We start from the raw sequence: 25,041 nt of genomic DNA on the forward strand, positions 1-25,041 counted from the left end.
GGGATATAAATCAAATAAATGAATAAAATAAATTCTGCTCCAAGAATTTAGGGAATTTAGATTGGTTGGGGAATGGATTCTTTGAGAATAGACAGAACATTTTAATACCCTTGTAATTAAAAGCACCAACAGTAGCCCTAACTTGAAATTAAGCTCAGAGTGGGAGACTTCAAAGCTGAATAGCAGTAAAGAAAGTCAAGTCTTCAGAATTTGACTAATTGGCCTTGTATATACTTAACCAGTTAACTACGGGCTGAGTCAGAAAAGTGAAGAACCCACATAACTTTGATTGGTGAGTCAAGGAAGAATTTCGCAGCATATGATATATTCCACTTGCTTTGACCCATATTGGTAAATTTTTCTAAATTATTCCTTTGGCCTTCAGGTACCATTGCCCTTGATCACTATTTTTGGCCTGGGACACATTGTAACTTCCTCTGAGCAGAAATTGTGATTTGTCTGTCAAACTTGGTTTTTAAATTGCTGTATTGCAATATGCTAATATTCACATCGAGTGTGTGTTTAGAGAAGTCTGACAAGTATACCCAACATGTAACAGATGAATTGGTCCTTTCATGAACCAAGAGTAATCTTATGGAAAGCAAGGAAAGGAAAGAAAAACCCTCAATCCTGCTCTGTGCTGCCCCAGCTTTCTGGCAGACTGGTCGATAGTTCTGGGAAGGCAAAGATATATATTCAAAAGAAAGAAGCAACCACTGATGCATTAAGCAGAGCATATAGAGAGCATAACTTGCAACGCACTCAACACCTCTGTCTTTCCATCTAACTACATGGAAAGGTCAGAGCTCCTCCACAGGGATACCTAAGAACTCAAGGCTGAATAAATGGCTCCTGATTGCTGTAGAAACAAGCAAAAGCCACCAAAAACAAACAAAAACACTGCACCTTTCTGCTGCTCTCTCATCATCAGCATTCTGCACACTTAGTCATCATTCGCCATGTTCACCCATGCCAGCTCTATTGATTTTTTATTTAGAAAACATTTCTTAGAGTTACTGTTTGTTTTTTCTTGCTAAACCTTTCAAGAGAACCTCAAATCATGTGTGAATGCCACAAGGAATCGCTAAAGCCAACAAACATATGTATCTTTTCCCTCCGGGGTTTTAGTTCAAAGGGGTGAGCTGCAGCTTAGCACTGTGCTGTTGGCAAAAGTGGAGCAGTTGAGCATCTGTTTCACTTTGGGATCCATGCAGGGAGCATGTTGCATCAATAGACAGGGTACCCATCTTTATACACAAAACAGCATCTATTCATCCTTCTCTAAGAAAGATATGTATGCATAATCCATGTGCTGTTGTTACTTATTGATTTCAGTTGGACATTCTTTCAGCTAAAATCAATAAATAATATTTTTACTAACGAAGCATTTAACCACTTTATTCCCTCTTGTGCATTTCACTTGTTTTGCAGTCTTCTTTCCTTGTTTTTATTTGTTAAATTACAATTTTCCCACTTTGTGTGTGATTTTAACTTGTAAGGACAGGGGCAAATACTGGTTACTGTAATTGTTCCTTCAATACAAAGAGAGAGGGCTGGATTGGCAAGTTTGGGATGTGTTTAAATCATTCCCTCTGCACACAGTCCCTGATTTGGGGACATGTTTGTAGAATTTTATTATCGAGGTTTGATGGTGGAGAATTGCAGGGGCCGCACTTTAGTACTCAAAGCTAATGTTCATAATAAAAGCGCCCAGAGATGAACAATAGAGACAATGATATGAACCCAAGTTACTGTGTTTAACTTGTTAGAAGGGGAGTCTGCTGGCTCTGCCCCCTCAATCATCAAATTCTTTACATGAAAAGTAATATGTTGAGAGAGACGCTTGTTCATGGGGGTGTTCTGCACCAGTAGTGTAAAGAATGCTCACTAAATTCCTTGTTTTTACTGATTGACACTGTTTTGAAAGTGTAAGACATTTTGATGAGGAATTTTGAAACCCTGTGAGCTTCTACGCCTTCAGCCAAAAATGAGACAAATAGCTCTTCCGCCTCCTCAAAGTCTCTGTACCTTCTGAAAAATATTTCTACTGTGCTTTCTTTTAAAGAAGTAAAGCACACACAGCAAGGAAAGTGTTGATTGATTGTTAAGAAAGACACAAACCATTCAGTACTTCAGATTCTTAAACAAGGATGAAATCATACTAGTTGAAGTCAAAATGTATTAACAGCGTTCCGTGTCTAAGTTGCACTGGCCATGTGACCACGGAAGATTGTCTTTGGACAAACGCTGGCTCTATGGCTTGGAAACGGGGATGAGCACTGCCCCCTAGAGTCGGACACGACTGGACAAAAATTGTCAAGGGGAACCTTTACCTTTACCTTTAACATGTAATATATCTTGACTTCAGCAAAGCTTTTGAAAAGTGCCGCATGATATTCTGACTAGAAAGTTAACTAGGCGTGGGCTAGATAGAACAACTATCAGATGGATACACTGTTGGTTAGAGGATCATACTCAGAGTGATCAGTGACTCTGCCCCAACCTGGGAGGAGATAACAATTGGGTTACCACAGGGCTCAGTCCTGGGCATGACACTCTTCAACATTTGTAATGAGTTGGATGAGGAGGTGCAGGGAATGCTTATCAAATATGCAGATGACACAAAATAGCTAATACCCTGGAAGAAAGAAACAACATTCAATTTGGTACAACGAAAACAAGTTTGATGGGCACAGGAGAATAAAATAAATGTCCACTTGGTTCTGGAGGGGAGCTTTGAACATACACTTTACACTGGCCTTTGTTAAGTGTGCTTTTTCTGCCTTCTCCCAAGTATTTCTTGATTGTAGTGTTAGCTCTTTCCACCTATGAAAAATGCCTAAATCATTTATGCTAGGTGTGCGTGCTTTTCATGACCATGATTTGTTGTCATATTTCATTCTTTGTTGTACGATGAAGTGACCTGTTCAACCTGAAGTATTAGTCTCATGAGTAGATTTTCCCACTATTGAAAACAAGAATATGACTCAAATGACATGTTCATGTCAATGAACACTGGTCATTAGAAAACATCAACAAAACAGATACTACAGTGTCAATTATTCATGGTGTCATTCATTCTCCCTAACTGTTCCTGTAGTATGAGAAACTGGCATTGTACAGTACCATCTTAAGAAACAGCAGTATCATAGTGATGGTTAGCTGTTGGTTGGGAAGCAGGCATCAGAAAGTAAAGCCAGGTCCTCACTCTCTGCAACAGACACAATGCTGATCCTTCTGAAACCAACATCGTGTCTGTCTCTTAGACTGTCAAAGACAGTAGCTGAATTACAGGGTCCGAAGGACCAGCATTGTGTCAGAAGGTCCATCATATGAGCCCACTGACAGCTACTGCTCAGAGCTGCTCAAAACATTTTGCTGCCTGAATCAGGGTAACAAACAGCATCCCTATTGACTCAAGTCAAGATACTTAAAGGCTTCCAGTTTCTTCTGGGACAGAAAAAGTTCACTAGTGCCTCTCCCAGTCCCTGGGATTAAAAATATAGTTAAGTAGCAAACATTCTGCTCACCTTCCCTGGCACTCAGAATCTGCTGCCTAACAGAGCTACAATACCTCATTGTGCCTAACAGGAATGTCAGCTCAGCTCCTTCTACACTAGCCTGTCAAGAGGTCAGAGGCATTAGCTGAATTACAGGGTCAAAAGTAGCAGCATTGTGTCAGAAGGTCCACCATTGACATCTTGGGCAGGCAGCTAAAATATTGGCCATGTAGTATAAAGTTAGGCATCTGACTATGAAGGCAGACAATGGGAGTTCAATTCCCCCACTGTATCTCCAGAAAAGCCAGCCTGTGTGGCCTTGGACTAGTGGCACAGTCCAGGGTGCCCCAGAAAGAGTGGCTGGAAAACCACTTCTAAGTAACCTGTACCTAGAAAATCCTGGAAAAGTGTTACCTTGAGTTAGAATCAACTTGATGACAGAATACTAGACTAGATAGGTTTTAGTCTGATTCAGATCCACTTTTATTCTCCAAGATGCAGGGGTATTTTATATATTTTAGGTAGTTAGGTAGGTAGGTAGGTAGGTAGAAAGAAAAAGAAAGAAAGAAAAAGAAAGAAAGAAAGAAAAAGAAAGAAAGAAAGAAAGAAAGAAAGAAAGAAAGAAAGAAAGAAAGAAAGAAAGAAAGAAAGAAAGAAAGAAAGAAAGAAAGAAAGAAAGAAAGAAAGAAAGAAAATGCCCCTGCATCTTGGAGAATAAAAGTGGAGCTGAATCAGACTAAAACCAATCTAGTCTAGTATTCTGTTCACATAGTGACACACTGTTGCCTAAGAGAAGCCTGCGAGCAGAAAGTGAGCATGACAGCACCCTATTCCCTCTGCTTTACATCAGTTACTACATATTATACGTAGTAACTGATATACATAATTTTGTCTGAGGTACTGGTAGGAATATATTCACCATGGCCCAATTCTTCATCTTCATCCAATCTCCTTTTTAAAATATCTAGGCTGACAGCATTCAGTACTTGTGACAGGGAATTCTACACAGTGCTTTCTTGGGTTCTAGCATTATGAGAGAAAGTGAAGCATTCTTTCTATCCAGCGGCCACAAATCTGACATGAGAAACCACAATACACAGAACCTGTCTTCAACCATTTCAGTCTACCAGGTCACTATGTGGAAGATCTGAAAGTCACTATTTTAGAAAAGAATCATTATAAATCAAGAATACAGAGGGAAACAGCTAAAATAAATTTATACACACGATGAACATCCATAGGAATGGATTGGGTTTCTTAAGCCATTACCAAATGTAACACTTCTGCTGTTATCCACTGCCATCGTTACTTTCTTCACAACTACCAAGCCCATCTCTCATCACAAGGCTCTAAGGTAAAAACTGTCTATATTCCCTACATTAACACACGTGATTCCGCTGCTAACTTCTTTCATTGTTTCCCCTCTTGAGATTTAACAGCATCTTCAACACACACACATACACACACACACTGTTTTGTGTCTTGAAGAATTTTACAGGACTCTAAAACAAACATAGACCTAATTACTGCATGTAACCAATGAACATTTGGAATGTGAAACTGATATTTCATCTACATTTTATTCTGTTTCTTTATGTCTGATGAAGGGGACATGTCCACAAAAGCTTACATTAAAAATAAATATAATCTTTAAGGTGCCACATGTTTTCTCTTGTCTTGTTTTGTTTCTTTGTATTTTGCCTGATATGCTTACACAGACTGACATAGTTTTCCACACCACACATAATTATATGCATGTCTGTCATATCTCCTCTTGTATTTCTCCCCTAAGTTAGAGAGCCTCCAAAACTGGGAATTGATCCATGTCTTCCTTCAGGCAGTAGACATGTAACACATGTTATAAACCTCCAGGGACTCTGTTGGGGGGTTTTCTTGCCCTTTGTGTGGTTGACACACTGAAGCAATTACAGCCTTCATATTAATAGTTTTGTCCGGCCGTGCTGATTGATTGCTTTTTACTGCAAAAAAGAAACACAGTTCCTGCTCTGCTTTTGTTGCATTGTTTAACAACTGTATATATTTTATTTATGAATCCTATCATTACTTGCTTAAATATTTCATATACCTTTTTATCGATTTCAGTTGCTAATTTAAGCATGTGTCACACCTGATAATAACCTGTGTTTAAATAACAGATATAAAAGAAAATTAGGAGGAATTAAAGAATTAGAAGGAATTAAAGAACCTCTTAATGAGGATGAAAGAGGAGAGCGCAAAAAATGGTCTGAAGGTCTACATCAAAAAAACTAAGATCATGGCCACTGGTCCCATCACCTCCTGGCAAATAGAAGGGGAAGATATGGAGGCAGTGACAGATTTTACTTTCTTGGGCTCCATGATCAGTGCATATGGTGACAGCAGCCACTAAATTAAAAGACTGCTGCTTCTTAGGAGGAAAGTGATGACAAACTTAGACAGCATCTTAAAAAGCAGAGACATCACCTTGCCAACAAAGGTCAGCATAGGAAAATATTTATTTATTTATTTATTTATTTATTTATTTATTTATTTATTTATTTATTCATTCATTCATTCATTCATTCATTCATTCATTCATTTATTTATTTATTTATTTATTTATTTAATATCCTGCCTATCTGATCTTACGACCACTCTAGGCGGCTTCCAAACACATAAAACAACATATAAATATAACAAAAAAGAAAAGGAAATTATTACATCAAAAACCCTACTGGAAACAACACTACTGGAAAAATCTATGGTTTTTCCAGTAGTGTTGAATGGAAGTGAGAGCTAGACCATAAAGAAGGCTGACCACCAAAGAATTGATGCTTTTGAATTGTGGTTCTGGAGGAGACTCTTGAGAGTCCCCTGGACTGCATGGAGAACAAACCTATCCATTTTGAAGGAAATCAACCCTGATTGCTCACTGGAAGGACAGATTCTGAAGCTCCAGTACTTTGGCCATCTCATGAGAAGAGAAGACTCCCTGGAAAAGACCCTGATGTTGGGAAAGTGCGAAGGAAAGAGGAGAAGGGGACAACAGAGGACGAGATGGCTGGACAGTGTCATCAAAGCTACCAACATGAATTTGACACAACTCTGGGAGGCAGTGGAAGACAGGAGTGCCTGACATGCTCTGGTCCAAGGGGTCACTAAGAGTCGGACATGACTTAACGACTAAACAATAACAATAATAAAAGAAAATAACGATTCTTGTATAGACTAGCAAAGTAATCTCTGGTATCTAGAAAGGCAGAGTTTTATATCTTCTTGAGTGTCATCAAGATCACTGAGCATTCGGGGGGGACCATTAATATTGAGATAGAATTTATATTTGCAAGTTTGAACAGTGTTATTTTTCTTTCTCCAACACAACTTAGGAAAGACAGTGAAGGAAGAAAAAATAGTGTTTCCTTTGATTACTGTAATGCAGAAAAAAATGTTCTGATGCCTCATATAAATATTAATGGAGAGACATTTAGGTGTAGGAATTTGGGAGAGGCATAAGACAATCTGACTTGCATGCCATGCATTTTTAAAACTGATTTAGAATAAAATTACTAGGTGTGTTGCATCTCCTGTTTTCTCTCCAGGTTAACAAAAGATGAAGTTTGGTTTAGCAAAGCTTGTTCACATTTTTATGGCTTCTCTAGGTGTTTTTGCTACAGAGCTCAGCCCCTTTGACTAGGCAAGGTTTAATTCAATTATGTAGAAAGTATTCTTCCTTGATTTTTCTTTGTTCTTTGTTTCTGTTTAAGAAAGCATTCAATGATATACAGTATATGGACAAGCCTGTGCAGCCCAATACATTCTGCTCCATAGAGTTGTTCTTGGCAATTAGGTTTCTGAATTTCGCTGTGGACTAACTCCAGAACAGAGCTTTGAAGAACTACTTTTTGAACTACTATTCCCAGAATACATCAGTTGGCATAGGGGTTCTAGAAGCAGTTGCTGAAACAAGTAAACCTCATACAGTCTGCATGGCAGTTGGCATTCCTGAAAAAACAGCAAGATGGAAATATGTTGTTGTTTTTGTTGTTTCAATGTATATACTACCCCACAGTGCTAAAGCACACTCTACGTGGTTTACAACATTATTATGGAAACAATACTTTTCTCCCCAGTGAGGTGGGTACTTATTAGACCCACCTCAAAAGGATGCCTTCAACACTAGCTGTGTTGGGGAGGGCATCTGGGAGTTATAGTACCAGAATGTCTGGGGACCCAAAGTTGGGAACCACTGCCCCAATACATTGTTTCTGACAACAGAAGGACTGGAGCCATATTAACATCAAAGTTAATTGTGTACCATTGCTATCAATATAGTGATATAGTACTGGTTTATACCATTATTATTCTGCATTTCTGTACCATTGCAGTATTGCAGCCACATCAGTATGGACTAACATCATCATTCTGTGTTCTGTTTCTATAGTGAGAAGAAATCTAATGGCTCTCTTGTGGACTATATCCTTCTCTGCAATGGCACCCACATTATAGCATTCTCTTCCTTGAATTATTTCTAGACTACTGATCTGATCTTTTTACTCTTCTGCCCCATTATATTTTGCATTGAGATCAAAAGGCAACTCAGTAATTTTATTATAATAAAAGGAATGTGAAAGACATAGACACTGTTCTACATTTTTGCACTGAGAAAGAGTACACAGGAAATATTTCAAAAGAATGGTTCCTACTACTACTTTCTGCCCAAGAGGCCAGAAATAGTTAGATTCTCTACCACACCACCAGTAAAGAACATCCTAAAGTCTCATGTAAAAATACTGTTTCATAACAGCAAATGGCACCTGGTGGAGTGTAGACACAAAAGAATCATGGACACATCAAATAGTAGTTTCATGAGTTATATCAGTGATAAAATTGTCAGGGTGAAACAGGAATTAAACTCCTTGTGAGTTTCAGTCATCAGTATTAATGGGTGTCATATTAATAATGCAGAGACCTCTAAAGTACTACAGCTCCCACACAAAAGTAAACAAAACCATAATTTTTTAACCAATATAAATAACTCCTGCTTTCTACCACAGAAAAATAAGAACAATGAACGGTGTACTGACGACTACCAGTGGACATATCTCTTTCCAATAGGATGTTGCTCGCAAATGAAAGGGCCGTACTCCCCAGTAAAGTGAGAGGCAATGTTAGGGTTATATATGTGCAAAACGTCAGAGTACACCCCCTCCCCCAAAACTATGATATAAATCAGCAGTCTCAATGTTTTGAGAGGCCTCCAAATATTTCGACCTCAGCCCCCAGAATCCTTGGTGACTGACCTTGCTGGGTAAGGCTCCTGGTAACCTCAAAGCATCTAGAGAGCAAAAGCTGAAAGCCATTGGCATAAATAATGGTAGCCCAATTTGGAGGTAATACTAAACCACACTTTAGAATTCCAGGATTGAACGATATGGGTGAGATCACTTCCCAGTCTCCTCTCTTTCTTTCTTGATGCCTCAAGGAGGAGACTGGAAGCATCTTTACAAATTATGCAGGGGATGGATAAAGTGGATAGAGGGAAGCTCTTTTCCCTCTCACGCAATACCAGAACCAGGGGACATCCACTCTAATCGAGTGTTGGGAGACTGAGAACAGACCACAGGATGTGGTGATGGCATCTGACCTAGATGCCTTTAAAAGGGGATTGGACAGATTTCTGGAGGAAAAGTCCATCGCAGGTTACAAGCCATGTTGGGGATGTATAATCTCCAGGCTTAAAAGGAAGGGACCTCAAAATGCCAAATGCAAGGGAGGGGTATCAGGAGACAGGTATCTAGTTGTCTTGTGTGCTCCCAGAGGCATCTGATGGGGCCACTGTGAGATACAGGAAGCTGGACTAGATGGGCCCTTGGCCTGATCCAGCAGGGCTCATCTCATGTTCATATGTACTTCTTAGTAGCCACTATCCCTTTGTGTAACTTCACCAGTTTAGTGGAAATGGTATCAATGGCAGTGCACATTGCCACAAATTAAAGAGATTCTGCTTCAGTTGTGAGTAGCATGTGATTTGCATATGAGACAAAGTCACATACAATCCAAAATTAAAGGTTGGATTCTAGCACTAATAGGCCAGTGATGGTTGTCATAACACCCCATTACCCTGGTGGAGCTACACAATGAGATTTTGGTCATTATGCCATTAAATTTTATTTGTTTGTTTGTTTGTTTACCAGCATTTATTTATTTATTTATTTATTTATTTATTTATTTATTTATTTATTTATTTATTTATTTATTTATTTATTTATTTATTTATTTATTTATTTATTTATTTATTGGATTTCTATCCCGCCCAACTAGACCAAAGGTCTACTCTGGGAGGTTTATAAATTTAAAAACAATAAAACCAATAAACATATATTATAGATCCAAGGTGGCAAAAGTATAAGAAATTAAGAAATTGCTAAATTATAATTATTTGACACAATTTTTAGAAAAACAAGCTCAGATGAGAGAAGAAAGTTTTATCTTTCCTTGTTTCATTACACCATGATTTGCACAAACCACAGACTATGCAATAGAGATATAACAACAGACTGTGACTAGTTTAAATGTCTCTCCACAAATGTATCTGATGATAAGGAGTGAGAAGCACGAAAACCCCAAGGCTTAAGCAGATGTGTTCCCAGAGTTCTAAACTATTATTTTGTGCTATACCAGAACCAGAGTATATGAGTTTCCCACTTTAATATTAATGAAGGTAAAGAAGGGGAAATTGAAAAAGTGATTGTGTAGCTGAAGGAAATCAGTGCATAGAAAGTAATCTGTAAGAGGCATTGTGTCTTCATAATCACTCCATTTAATTGAATCTAATAAGAGTAGAAATAGTTTCTGAATGGTCTAAGCTGGTTCTTAGATTAAGTACTAGTGTTATTAATTACCGGCACTGTTCTGGTTTATTCCTTAAATATCCTATGACAAATCTGGGGGGGGGGTTATTATTTAAAGTATTATTTAACCTTTTTTCCTACTTGAGATACTCAAAATTCACAGGGATTTTTTTAACCGTCCAAGAAAGGACGAGATGGATGGACAGTGTCATTGAAGCTATCAACATGAATTTGACCCAACTCAGGGAGGCAGTGGTCCGTGGGCTCACGAAGAGACGGAAACGACTTAATGACTAAACAACAACAATGTAGAGCACCTCAGTCAGTTTAAGGAACTTCTATATTGTTTGACATCTATTTTGTCTTGTACCATCTTTCTCACAACAGTAGAGTAGTCCTGAGTTGACTAGATAGGCGGGGTATAAATAAAATAAAATAAAATAAAATAAAATAAATAAATAAATAAATAAATAAATAAATAAATAAATAAATAAATAAATAAATAAATAAATAAATAGCCATAAAAGTAATTCTGTTGGCTTGTGGACATCACTGTTCATTCATTTCTCCTATTATCTTGGCGGTTTTAGTGCTTCCATAGCTCCAAAACAGTGAAGAAGATAAGTTTGGCTCTACTAGCATTCCAGTAACACCTCCTTTCTGCATTTGCCCTTTTTATTGTTCAATGTCATGGTAGAAAATCTTGAAAATTCATGGTATTTTTTCCTTTCTGGAGAAACTGTAGAGTTTGCCCGTTTTTACTTGGGCTTTCAAACTCCAAGAAAAGCTATGAAGACAAATCTGTAGCTTGGCATTTTTACTCTTTCATTCTTAAGATGTTTGCATGTAAGTTTCCCATTACAGGAACTGGAGAAATGGGAACAATCCCAATATTAGAAGACTCTGTTTTAACTTTTCTTTTCTGTTCATAGACTCCAGATGCTTGAAGCCATCTGTAAACACTGGGAAGGCCCAATCAGCCTTGCACTCTATCTTTCTGATGCAGAGGCGCAACAGTTTCTGCGTTATGCTCAAGGCTCAGATGTCCTTATGAGCCGGCACAATGTTGGATACCACATAGTGTACAAGGAAGGTCAATTCTATCCAGTGAACCTCCTGCGGAATGTGGCCATGAAACATATCAGCACACCATACATGTTCCTGTCAGATATTGACTTCTTGCCCATGTATGGGCTTTATGAGTACCTCAGGTAAGGATCAGAACTGTACATCTGTATACATGTATCTTTAGCTAAAACTGTGCTCACGACCTGGGGTTCAAATCCCAGGTAGCCGGCTCAAGGTTGACTCAGCCTTCCATCCTTCCGAGGTCGGTAAAATGAGTACCCAGCTTGCTGGGGGGGGGCAATGTGTAGCCTTTATAATTAAAATTGTAAACCGCCCGGAGAGTGCTTGTAGCGCTATGGGGCGGTATATAAGTCCAATAAATAAATAAATAAATAAATAAATAAATAAATAGTAGGGCATAAACATGAAGCATAAAGTTTCAACCAACATCTTGGAAAAGTGTTTGTCTTATTTATAACTCTAGTGAACCCCCCAAGCAGTGGCCACGCTGGCTGGGGATTCTGGGACTGGTAGTCCAAAAAAGTAGCTTTTCCAAGGTGTTCTCTTAATGGGAAATGTCTACATCTGTCACAGGTCTTCACCTGGGATGTATGTAGCATTTAGATATCATGGAATGGGGTACTGGAAATAAGCCAGAGGCTTGAAGAAAATATTTTCAGTTTTAGGTTATGTCAGGAAGCAGAAGGCAGAGCAGGCTTTGATAATAAAGGGGGTGTTAAAGAAACATGCTTACACTGGAAAAAATTGTTGCAGTTTGGGGACTCTCTGAAGAACTCTCTGAACGCCAGCCCTTAGGTTGTGCAAACCCAAGAGATCAAGCAGAATTCTACTGCCTGTGTTACTACAAACCATGATAATTGGCTAGAATAAAGAAGACAGACTACTGGAAATGGATTGTTGGTGTTCTGCTTTCCTAATGGCATTCCAGGAGGCAAGGAAGCAATAGGATACTCCCAGTCCATCACAAAATATGATGGAGTACGGTGACAGAAAGTGTTCACTCTATAAACGGTACTTGAAGCTGACCCGTAGTGCCAGCAGTGTCTTGTTTGTAGAACTCTCTTCTAAGGAATGTGAGATCAGGCACTTCTTTAATTGTTTCAGGCTAGAACCAGAAGTTATATATGGATCTTTATTAGGACATCTTTGTGTCTGAGGGTGTCACAATAGGAACTTCTCTTCCTTCCAAAATTTGCAGATTATATGGCTTTGTTTTGTGATTGGTCTTCAGGACTTAATTACAGTCCTCTTTTAAGGATGATTTCTCAAATGTCAGTGTTTATCTCATGTTCAGTTCACTAATACTAAAGTGCTTTCCCGTTCTAATTAGAGGCTATATATAAAGTGTGTTTCTGCTTTGTGTCCCAGCTTTTAATATTATATACTTATTCTTTCAGTGCTGCTCTGTATGAGTTTTTGCTTCTTGTTCCACTGTTTTTTGTTTTTTGGCAAAGTTCTAATATTAGATCACCTTGTTCACCTGCCAGGAAAAAGTAACAATTTAGAGAGCATTTATTTATTGAATATATAAACTAGGAAATCTATAAATTAAATAAATATTCTAAAGCATGACATTAGATTGAGGTCCAGTGGAAGTGGTAGAAGTTTCCATTACAAGGCATGCTTTTAACAGTATATTGGTCCACAGCTGTGATAAATGTACAGTCACATCCTCTCCTGGCACAGGAATGGACTGGGTGACCTACAGGTCTCTCATCTCTGACATTGATGTCTCCAGGATGTCTTTAACAGAGAAATGTTGTTGAAGGTGTTATCTCTCTGACATACTGTTAACCCAGCAATGTACCTTGAAAGCAGAGCTGTGATCTAAACAGGTTAGATAAATGATGGAAAAAATAAGAACTTTTCAAGACAGAATAATTACTGCCCTGTATATGGTGGAGGGAACTACTTCAGTGAGTAATGTGTAGCAGTAGATGTGAACAAGTTGGGTTTCATGATCTCCAGACGTCTGCTACGCTTACCTTACCTGTCTTAATAGAAATCCAACCTTCCCTTTACCTTCCTGTAGTATATAGAACAAGGAGGCCATCATGTGGCCAAACAAAGAATTGAAAGTCCTTGATATTCATAAACTGCTTCACAAGAGATTTTATTTATTTATTTATTTATTTATTGTTCTCACAGTGCTCTCACCATATCCATTTTCCCTCCTACCAGCTTCAGCTGTTGCTGCTTTTTCTGTTCATGTTCATCCCCATGTGTTTTCTTTGTCTAGAATAATTATGCTATGAGAAGTAAACATCTTCTAACCATTTTTCCTGTGTAGATAACACTGCTTTTGTTTCTTCTGTGCTGTCAAGCTGCCTCTAACTTATGATAACTCTTAACAGAGTTTCCAAAGCGTGGGACATATTTAACCAGAGGTCAGGAGTTTGATTCCCCACTTTGCCCCCTGGGATGATGATGATGATGATGATCATCATCATCATCATCAATTATTTATTTATTTATTTATTTATTTATTTTCACCAGTCCCACTGTCCACTGAGTTTCTATGACAAGGCAGGGATTTGAACCCAGGTCTCTTGAGTACTAGTCTGTCACTCAATCCCTACTCCACACTGGCTCTCCAAATAATGCTGAAAGAATGTATTTTATATTGTCTGTGTGCTTGTTTATTTTAACCTGACTGGAGCTGAATATACTGAAAATCCTGTTCCTCAGTTGTGTTCTCTGGTCAAGGATCAAAAGGCATACTAGTTCCCCACTTTCGCTTTCCTGAACAGCCTTGGCTAAGGATAATAGGTACATGAGTTAAATTCAGCAGAGCAGAAGCTACAGGCCCTACTCAGGAGCTGTGGGACATGTAGGTGGATCAGGTTGGCATTTTTTGTCTTTGTGTGTGTTGTTTTTTTTTTTTTCCTAGCTCTGTGCAAAGTGAGAGGTTAGCTTGTTTAGTATTCTTTGGATAATTTTTCAGAAGCATAAAACTATCCTGTTCTTGGACAGTGACTGGAAAAGAATCAGCTAGGTTTGGAGACTATACCCTCCTCTACTATACTGTAATGTGTTTCTATCGCATGTTGCCCTTACATGTCCAACTTAACTCATCTGAACTCTTGTGACATTGCCCCTCCTCATCCGTATTTCTGCAAATGAGAAAAACAGAACACTGGAGGCATAATTCAGGGGCATTTGGAAGATTACTTGTGGGCTGTATATTGTCAGCATGGCTATGTTCAGATGTAATGCTTAAAGGGTGACTTACTGTTATAGGGACAAAGAGCCAAGCCCTCTGCCTCTTCTTTCACTGCTGTTGTGAGGGAAGGATTATCTCAGTTTCTCCTGTTTTTAGCTAACCTTTTGCCACTGTTTTTAAATAACCATAGCTTGCCATTATATACAAACCCAGATAAAACTATGGTTAGCCTTCACTGTGGTTCACTATGCTTTATTGAACAAGCCACAGCTTGTGAAATTGCCTTTCCCCCCCCAGTAATTAACATTAACTGCTCAACAGCTTGCTGTTCAGTGAACACTGGAGTAACAAGGTCCAATCTCCTCCTCGAAAATGTGCCATAAAAGCAGGGTGGGGTTAGGGAATACATGGGACCAAGACTCACTCACACAATGTTGTGATATGGTTTAATGTTAAAAAGCAGGACTGTATATGGATGTGATCAAATGATGAAGACTACTGTGAAGACAATGAATGGTAGTCAAATGCACAGGGTCAGTTAAATCACTGTGTATACTAACAAAGGAAAGAAAAATCGGTGTGTATATCACAACAGGAGCATCTCTCAGCTCCCAACAATTGCAAATCTGATTGCTTTGCCTTGTGATTGGTCTTCAGGACTTAAAATCAGGATTTCTTTAAGCATGATTTTTCAAATATGAATACTGTCTCAGTTACATGTGGAATTGTTCTGGCATAATGAGGCTGGCTGACATCACTGAGTGGTAGGTACATGAGGTTGAATAATTGTAAATATATTATTAAATAGACTTCTCATCATCCTCCACCAGGAAATAAATGCACACATAAGCTCTATGAGGGGAAGCCAGAGGGAATTTTATAGCTGCTGGGCTTCTATAGCCTTCTGATGGATAACAGGCTTGCCTGGACCTCTCAACAGCTTTTTGTATCACCAGCCTTGGTAAACCTCTAGGGAACTCACAGAATGAGAAGGAGGCAGTATTTTATACATCTTCTCCTCTAACTGGAGAGCTGCTTCCGAAAATGGCACTGGAGGACAGCTTTTTCTACCATATGGAGACTCCACTTAGGCATCCCTAAAGTTATATTTCATCCTCTTTATTTTTTAACATTTATGTGAAACATCTGGAAGCAGTTACCCAGAGAAATGGTGGAGGGTGTCATCAGTATATGAATGAAACTCATCTCTCCCTACCACCAAAATAAAGTGCCCTCAAAATGATGTGTCTGGCTGAAAGTATCTGAAATTAAAAGACCTGCACAAAGACATATGAGTCAGTGAGAGAAAGCATGAATTAGATTAAATGTACGAATAAATGCACACATCTGGGGGAAATGCATTTTTAAAACCTGTATGAATTTCAAAGCAAGAAGAAAAAGCAAAGTCTTGTATCACATTATAAAAAAAAAAACAAAATCGGAAAGAAAACAAGTATTTGGAGAAATGCAACAAAATGAACATAAGAGAGATATTTTCTGCCTCAGAAGCGACAAGTCCAAGTCTCATGGATTGCTCTTGAAGTTCCTGTGAGATCTTTAAAAAATTCAAACTTATGTTCAAACTATCAAAGTAGAAATCCTAGTCCCGAAAAATAAAATTCCTATTTGTTGAAGCCTGGTCTGTCGGATTAAAAAACAGAATCGGTGCTCTGTAGCAATAAAACATGTGCCAATGACTATATGGACTTTGCAGGGATGTGGTGGTGCTCCGGGTTAAACTGCAGAAGCCTCTGTCCTACAAGGTCAGAAGACCAGCAGTCATAAGATCGAATCCATGCAACAGAGTGAGCTCCCATCGCCTGTCCCAGCTCCTGCCAACCTAGCAGTTCGAAAGCATGTAAAAATGCAAGTAGATAAATAGGTACCACCTCAGCAGGAAGGTAATGGCATTCCGTGTCTAGTCGCACTGGCTGCGTGGCCACAGAAACTGTCTTCAGACAAACGCTGGCTCTATGGCTTGGAAACAGGGATGAGCGCTGCGCCCTCGAGTCGGACACATCTGGACTAAATGTCAAGGGGAACTTTTACCTTTACCTATATGGATATACAAAGCTTTCTTATATTCACTATGCTGTTATTAGACCATTCAGGAATGTATGTACTCATACACAGTGGCTTTACAAAGCCTAATTTAGAAGCTTTTCTCACTCATTTTAAGCCGAGATTCTTTTAACTGTAAATGCCAGAGGCTGAGCTATCTTTCCTCATCCCAAAGCGATGAGGTCTCACCCCTCTTGTTACGCATCTTGCTCATTATCTATAATCTTGTTAATGTGTGTCTAATATTGAAGGATTATTAGAAACAGATATGTTTGATGGGCTTTGTGGAAGGGGAGAAATCATAAACTTTCCCCACAGATTGTTACTTTCTTTTAAGAGTTTGAAGGAAGATGGGATGCTGGAAAGCAGATATTTATGTGCAAACCCTGAACTAATCTTCTCTGGCATTGTAAAGATATAAATAAGCAGCCTTCTAGAATATATACAGATTTATTACTTGGCTCATATTAAACACAACTCCTGACAACTGAGGCACAAATCTTTCTGCTTCAGACAGTAGAGCATGCAATATTTAAAAATAAATAAATAAAAATACTCAAACCTGGGCCACATTGTGAAAAGGCTGCAATTAATGCGTATGGCATCACCTCCAGCATAGTGAAAAGTGAAAAAGTTTTAAACGGAAGAAAGTCAAAGGAAATATCCCCTTGATAAATGTATGTAGTGCTTCAGAATGAGGCCTCATATTCAGGTGTCTGAGTACGATGGTCAGGTGTCTTCCTCTCCACAGGACTCTTCCTCTGTTTCAGGACCTTCCTCTGTTTTCAAAGACAGCCTATTCCAAATCTGTTTTAAAGATTAACACATAAGAAAGGAGAGCAGGGGCTTTAAAGTTGCCTTCACCAAGTACCACTGGCTAGCACACACAGAGAGCAGCCACATACAGGTCAGCTAGTCACAGTCTTTGCATTTGCACTGCTTTTCCATTTTAATCAAAATAATTATGTCTAAATGTATATCCGTAGATGGGGGGCATATGTACATTTTGTGAATATCTGTGTCTTCTTTGGAGGATGAAATTTTGGTTGGAAAAGCCCACTTCAACATAGCTAGTTCACCTATAAAATTTTTTTTACAAATGTTTCATTAGAATAAGAGAGTTTTGCCTCCAGTGTGAGAATAAGACAAACATTTTTTGTTGTTGTTAATCTTTTCTTTAATTTTCTTTCCTCCCTCTGTCTTTTTTTTCCCCCTGGCAAAGTTCATTTTCTCTCTGTGGAGCTAAGCATGCACATCAAGCTAGCATAAAAGGACAGGTTGGTTAAAGAGAAAGACACAAACAACCCATCCAGTACTACTATGTTTGCTTGTAAAGAAAGCAGCACTTACTATATTTTGCAGAAAAGCATAAGATAAAATATGCAAGACCTTAGAGATTTTACATCTCCATCTTTCCATCTTACAGAAAGGACCTTTTTTCCTTTTTTGCATTTTCCAATTTATCATATGATTTTGCATCCCTATCAATGTTCCCTCTAATTTTTCAGCCCCGCTGGGTGGGGCTGTGCCCCTCGCGCACACGATTCTGCCCTCCATGGGGTTCCACTGCAACTAGAATCTGCGGGGCTGAAAATGATCGCTGTGGGTGTGTGAAGGAGGAGGAAGGCTGCGCAGAGGGGGGGGAAAGGCTCATGTGCATGCAGGCTACCACCTTAGAGGGAACCTTGATTCCTATGCATTAGCAGCCACCCTTCATCTGAGCTTCAAGGTACATTTTATGCATCAAGAATTTCTGCTGGTAGCAAAAGTCGGGCAGCTCTTGTTGATCATGGGATTACAACAATCACATGCCATATCTTTAATATATTGTTTCTGTGAGGCTTCTTTTCCTGAGTTTTTGTGCAATATTTCTGACTAGTTAGATTTTAGGCCACTTTAGCTGTCCCTCAATATCCTGAGAATTAATTTATCCTGTTCTAATACATCATTTTCAGAGAACTTAAAATTTTATAGTAGAGATATTTTGCTCATACTGGAAAACAGGCAAATACCTTCTCTTTCTCTACTGCCCCCTCCCCTATATTTAGTTTGTTATCCGAGAACCTAATGGCAAACAAGCTGCTGTCAGATTTTTTTTGAAAGAAAGAAAGAAAGAAAGAAAGAAGCCAATCTGCAATTGCTTCTAATGATAGCTTGGCATGGGACTTTCAGATTTCCTGGAGTTCAGTCCAAAGAATTTGCCAGCAGTTCCCCCAGACAGAATTCTGGGGGTATTAGCCAAGAAATCCTCACATGAGTATTCAGTTATGCATCAGCCCTTATGTTCCTGTGAAGAAGACAGAGGAAATGGATGGAGGTGGCTCAACTTCCTGGCAGCCGTAAGGGATTAGGGGACTGACACTTTTTGGAGAGGCACCCTACACAGGGCCTAACGGGCAGAGATACTACCAGAACCCTAAACCCTTACAGCTCCCACGGAGTTTAGCTTCTCCCACTCATTTCTGCTCTTCTTCACAAGAGCACATGGCCTGACAGAGCCTTCATTCCCTATACCTGCATAATTGAATACTTCTGTGAGGATTTCTTTCTAAAGCACTCAAAATTCCTGGCAAATTCTGGGGACTGTAGAAGTCACATGCCCAATACTAGCCCCACCACACAGACATACAGAAGAAGATGTTTAGAGAATGTCTCGAGTACTTAGGTAGGTACCCAAACAAATAAATGAAATCACCATATCACCAGATTTTCTACCCATATATTGGACAGCAGCTGTTAGGAGCCATTCTGCCAACAGAGCTACCCTGCCTTTCACTAAGTTACAATTACCAGAATTATCTATGAAAAGAGAATGAGGAATTCAAGCTTGTAGTGCACTCTTGTGTAAATGATTGCACAATTAAATTTGATTTATGTGTCTGCCAGATACCTTTAAAAGGAATTAGAAAGGATAAGCCTATTGGTGCTAGCTGCTGGCCATGATATATTAAAATAAACCCCATCATAAAAGTGTTATGCCTCAAATACTAGTTACTGGGAAACTACTAGAGGACAATATTATCTCTTTTGTGTTCCGCTTGTGACCTTTCCAGGAGCATCTACCTGGCCGCTACTGTTAGAAAGGTGCTATACTAGATAGGCCTTTGATCTAATACAACAGGGCTCTTCCGTTTCGGTTCTTATTATGTACGTATATTTGCATAACTCTTATTTAAAGCTGGCTGGATAGCTCAGTGGTTTAGATATGATAAGCAATTCAGTTCCTAACATTGCCTCCTGGAGTACAGCCAGCCTGTGTGAAAGGTCTGCCCAGTCCTAGGATGCCCCCCAGAAGAAGGGAATGATAAGCTATTTTTGAGTATTCTCTACCTGGAAAAACCTGGAAAGGGTCAACATAAGTTCTCCAGCACGAGCCATCCCCTTTCTCAATCTTTTTCTCATTGTTTCTCCAAACCACCAAAGACCGATGCCTGAGCTTCCCAAAATGGGCCTTTTGCCCCTTGTGGCTCCCTGCCATTCTCAAACCAGCCAGGAGTAACATGGAATCTTTTCTTTGTTTTTTCACCTAGCTGGAGCAGCGTCACTGCAGGTCTTACGCCTGGATCCAGCTCCAGCTCTTTATTGACCAGTTCACTTAATGACCTAGTTGTAGGAACAGAACTTGGTCGTTAAGTGAGGAGTGGTTGTAATAATGTACAGGTTTTGCTGTGGAGGGTGATGGAACTGCAGAGGCTGATACGTGGACGTCTGGCCAGACAAAGAACTGAGTATATGAATAGTTGGGGCTCCCACTGATACTGATTTCAAAGTTTTCCTCTGCCTTTCTGTGACTTAGAGACAAGACATATACTCAAGAAAAACTCAAGATTTAGTATTACTACAGTATATCTAGATGAAAAATGTAGAGCTGTTAAATAATGCAGTGACAGTAATTGTCATCCAAATGTTTCATGTGCGAAACATCTTGAAATCAGCCTAGTTGTATACCTAAAACAATTTAACTGCCAAAGCAGTACTTTTTCTTTTATCCCAGCTGAATTCTTCATTTCTTATTCTTCCTTTTTTCTATTTAACAGAGCCACTTAGACACAAGATATGGCATGGAAGGAATTTGATGACAGTTTAAAAGGTCTAAACCTATAAAAGGTGTTTCCACAGTTCCAAAGGCAGTGTTGTATCAAATGCAGAGTACTTTTTCATAGTTCCCTCCAAACAACAGTTTCTTGGTTGATTCTGTATTTTTATGCTATTATTTATTTATTAAATTTGAAAGCCTTCCTCTAAGCTTTATTCTATTACAACAGCATTCAAGATAGCTATGAATAAAATACAGATACAATAGCAAAGGCATAATTAAAAATTTCTGAAAGAAAAACACAACACTGAGAAATAACTAACAGCACCCACCAGATTAAAATCTGCCATACTACTGAAATCTAAATTCTGTCTGAATAAAAATATTTTCATCCTTTATTGTCATAGGGCACTAGTTCCAGTATGGCTTATGAGAATCAACAGGCTTAAGTTACGTAGAAAAGCTCTCCAGTTTGCTTTGGAGAACAAGTGATAAGAAATATTTATGGGCCTATCCTTCTAATTATTATAATTACAAATATTTCTCACTGGAAGGAGGAGTTAGATTAGGATGCTAAACTCTTAGAATCTCATATTTTGGGGATCGTGTTCTAACTCCTGCTTTAATGAAAGAAATAACACCCAGGAAGCGTGCTGTTACAGTATGGAAACTTGAGTTTGATGGGCTACAGATTAGATGGATATGAAAGCAGATTAACTGACTCAGCTCCACCTCATTTAATGAGACACAAATGGCTTCCGTGCACCTTCTTCCTGCTTCAGTACTTTGCTAGTCAAGCAAGTTCGATGACAAACCTATAGGAGGAGGCGCAAATGAACCCAGTGGGTGGAATCATTGAGAGTGTCACAAACACTGAATAATCTTGGCAGCTGGAGGAGGCTGACTATAAAAGAGCTTTCTATTTAGAAGCAGTTGCCTGGTCAATTAGAGCTGATGGCAGGAGAGGAAAAAAGGAAATAAGAGAAAAGCTATCCAAAATATATAATGGGAGGCTAATAAATTCCATAACCTTTGCACATTGACAATGAAATTCAATGCAAACTCTTCAAGAACTTTTTCAGGAAAAGTTTCCTAAGAGTTATCTCATTTTATGGAACAGCCACATAGAAAAGCCTGAGGGGAAAAAAACTTTGATTGAAAAGCATTATGAACACGCTATAACTTAAGATTTATTCAGGCAGTTCTTTTCCACCAAGTTGATGTGAAAGCAAATCCTAGGGTATGGTTCATTGTCACAGCACTCTGGTCATGATCTTGGGCTTTGGGATAATTTGCTACTTGTCTATATTCTTTTTGGATGATGTCCACAGTATCATGAACATAATTGCAGTTAATCTTATTAAAGAGAGCTCAGTTTGACATGTGAAGGAACTACTTGTCTCGCTCTCTCCCTTTTTAAAAAAAAAAAAAGGAAATGCTCTTAAAACCTATTGCTGAGATTTTCCACCCTGAGAATGTGCCATGTTCTGTCACCCTACTGTGGAGGCAGTATGTCACTTGATAAGCATATTCACAGAACTTGGAGTCACTGCTCCATGAACAACATATGTTGGAAATCTAAAGATTTCCATTTATGGAAGAAGATGTCCAATTTTTGCAATACTTGCTCACATTGTATTCTCGAAGGCCTTCACAGCCAGGATCCGATATTGTTGTGATAAGGGGGGGGGGGGAGATCTCCACCCCTTATCACAATACACCCATAACAAAATACACCCTGATTACCATAATCACCCAGTCTCCTGAAAAGGACAAAAAGCTGATCCCCCAGGTACAAATACTCAACTATACTACACCAGAGCACAGAAAGAGTTCTAACTCCTGTCCTCTGAAGACGCCAGACAGAGACTGGTGAAACATTAGGGGGAAAAAACCTTCAGAACACAGCCAAACAGCCCGAAAAACCTACAACAACCAACTTGCTCACATTGCTTACAAAGGTTTACTGTGCACATTATGCAAGTTAGCTAGCTCATAGGTCTATTGCACCAGCCCCAAGACTCTGCCTTAACTAAGAATTTCTAGTATCTTAATCTTAGAACTGCAGAGCTGAAAGGAACCCTGTGGATCATTGACTCCAGCCTCTGTCAAGGAGGCACAGGGGGTTCGAATTCCCAACCTAAACCACTGAGCTATCTAGCAGTTCTTGTTCTAAGAAATATCAGACTGTAGACAAGGAACTAGATGTGGTGGTATACAGGTAAAGTTTGAAGTACATGAGTTAATTATCACAATTCTTGCAACTTTATTCCAAGGATAATCTATAATCATACTGTATCTTGAAATCCAGGACCTAACTAGATAGAAAGACAGGCAGGGAGGCAAACAATTGTTTTTCTGTTAGCAGAGAAGCTAACACTATGGTTTAAAACATAGTCATAAAAAAGCAGGCATCTAAAACAATCAAAGTACTAAGCTTACCAAGCATGGCTGCAATCATTTTGATAGTTACCTGGGTGGAAGCTCCATTGGTTTTTAGTGGTACTTAATTGACTGCAAAGTTACAGTCTGAAATGCCAGCAATCTTGCAAATAAATGTGTTTATTTAAATTACTAATATGAAGAAGGAATCCCAAAAAGGGGAGAGCAAAGAAATAACTATATGCTTCATTGATCTTTTCCTCATTGTTACTCCATTCATCAGACAGAGCAAGAGAGAGTCTGTCAGTTACCCTGGTGCTCCTAACAGACCATGACAAGTGCCCTGTGTGTCCTGTGGGGATACCATTTTGCTTCTCATGAGAAAGGACATAGGAAATTGTTCTCATCGAATCATAGAATAATTGGGATGGAAGCTGTCTATAAGGCCATCGGGTCCAACCCCCTGCTCAATGCAGGAATCCAAATAAAGCAGATCTGACAGATGGTTGTCTAATTTTATCACCTCTTGAGGTAATTGGTTCCATTATTGTACTACTCTAACAGTTACTAAGTTTTTCCTGATATTCAGCTTAAATCTGGCTTCCTGTAGCTTGAGCCCCTTGTTACATGTCCTGCACTCTATGATTGAGAACAGATCTTGCCCCTCCTCTTTATGAATGTGAGACTGAATTTGGATCACCTGAAAATTCCTAGCTACCAATAATGTTTCCATTCTTTGTCCACATCTGTGAGGACAAGATTTGCATCACTAGTCCAAGCCAAAAAGGAGCAGTGATTTAGCCTGGTATAAGGAAGCTCCATATATCAATATGTCTCTATGTAAAACAAACAAATAAACAAACAAATAGCATTTCAAGGGGGAAATTAAGATATGTGATCCTATAAATATGTTCCTTTTGTATACAGAGGGAGTTTTATTTGTATGCATCATTCAGTTTCCCATCTGAAACTAACCCATCCAATAATGGGCAAAATCTTGTTGGGCTAGTTCTGCTGGTGTAAACCAGATAAGAGTACTGGAAATAATTCATTTAAATTAATTTAAAGCTCTGCATCCTCCTGTTTCAGCTTCCAAACCTCCTTGGGCAAGTCCTAAGAAGCTTCAGAATGGGGGTGGAGCAAGCTTTTAATATTCAAAAATCACCACTGATGGTAACAATCCCAGTGGCAATGGTCCAGCACCAATCTTTGAATATTAAAGTCTCCCCATCCCCTGAAACCTATTTTTGAAACCCCCAAAGGCTTCTCTGAGGCAAAAGGGAGCCCTAAAGAGCCTTGGAACCTTGGAAGGCGTGTATAGGCAAAGGTAAAGGTTCCCCTTGACATTTAGTTCAGTCATGTCCAACTCTAGGGGGCGGTGCTCATCCCAGTTTCCAAGCCATAGAGCCAGCATTTGTCCTTAGACAGTTTCTGTGGTCACGTGGCCAGCACAAATTAGACATGGAATGCTGTTGCCTTCCCACTGTGGTGTTACCTATTTATCTACTTACATTTTTACATGCTTTCTACATGCTGTCAAACTGCTGGTCTTCCGACCTTGCAACACAGAGGCTTCTGCGGTTTAGCCCGTAGCACCACCACGTCCCTATATAGGAAGATTTTAATTATTTCCAGCACCTCAATCCACCTTATGCCCCACACAATCAGATTTTGCCCATGAAATGCATCAGTTTGGGCAGTATCTCATCTGCAGTGTGACATGCAACTTGTATCTGCTTATGCAAAGATCAGCAGACACCAATTAGGTGACTTGCTAGGAAGGAAGTATTGCTCAAAGATAAAAAAAAAAACATAGCTCACATTCAGAAGATATGAGGTTCAATTCCTGGCATCTCCAGGTGAAGCTAGGAAAGGTTCCTCTCTGAAGCCCTGAATAAGCACACTGTCCAGCTGTTTGACTTGTTATGGAACAGCTTCCTGTGTTTCTACAACTAAAGGTATGGAAATTGTCATGTTGGG

The 25,041-nt window shown here is 39.1% G+C and overlaps 1 protein-coding gene across 4 annotated transcripts in view; it reads left to right on the forward strand.

Moving 5' to 3' along the window:
• The window catches only part of LARGE1 (LARGE xylosyl- and glucuronyltransferase 1), a 421,577-nt gene that overhangs the window by 377,015 nt on the left and 19,521 nt on the right, over positions 1-25,041 (forward strand). For 3 of the 4 annotated variants that reach the window (XM_020809629.3, XM_073000044.2, XM_078376201.1), the window contains exon 12: positions 11,263-11,541. The exons of the other annotated variant lie outside the window; for it this stretch is intronic. In XM_020809629.3, coding sequence (XP_020665288.1) covers positions 11,263-11,541 — 279 coding nt within the window. The remainder of the gene's footprint in view (positions 1-11,262; positions 11,542-25,041) is intronic. 4 annotated transcript variants of the gene reach the window in all.

The sequence above is a fragment of the Pogona vitticeps genome, chromosome 5 (assembly GCF_051106095.1).
Source record: "Pogona vitticeps strain Pit_001003342236 chromosome 5, PviZW2.1, whole genome shotgun sequence".
Classification (NCBI taxonomy): Eukaryota; Metazoa; Chordata; class Lepidosauria; order Squamata; family Agamidae; genus Pogona; species Pogona vitticeps.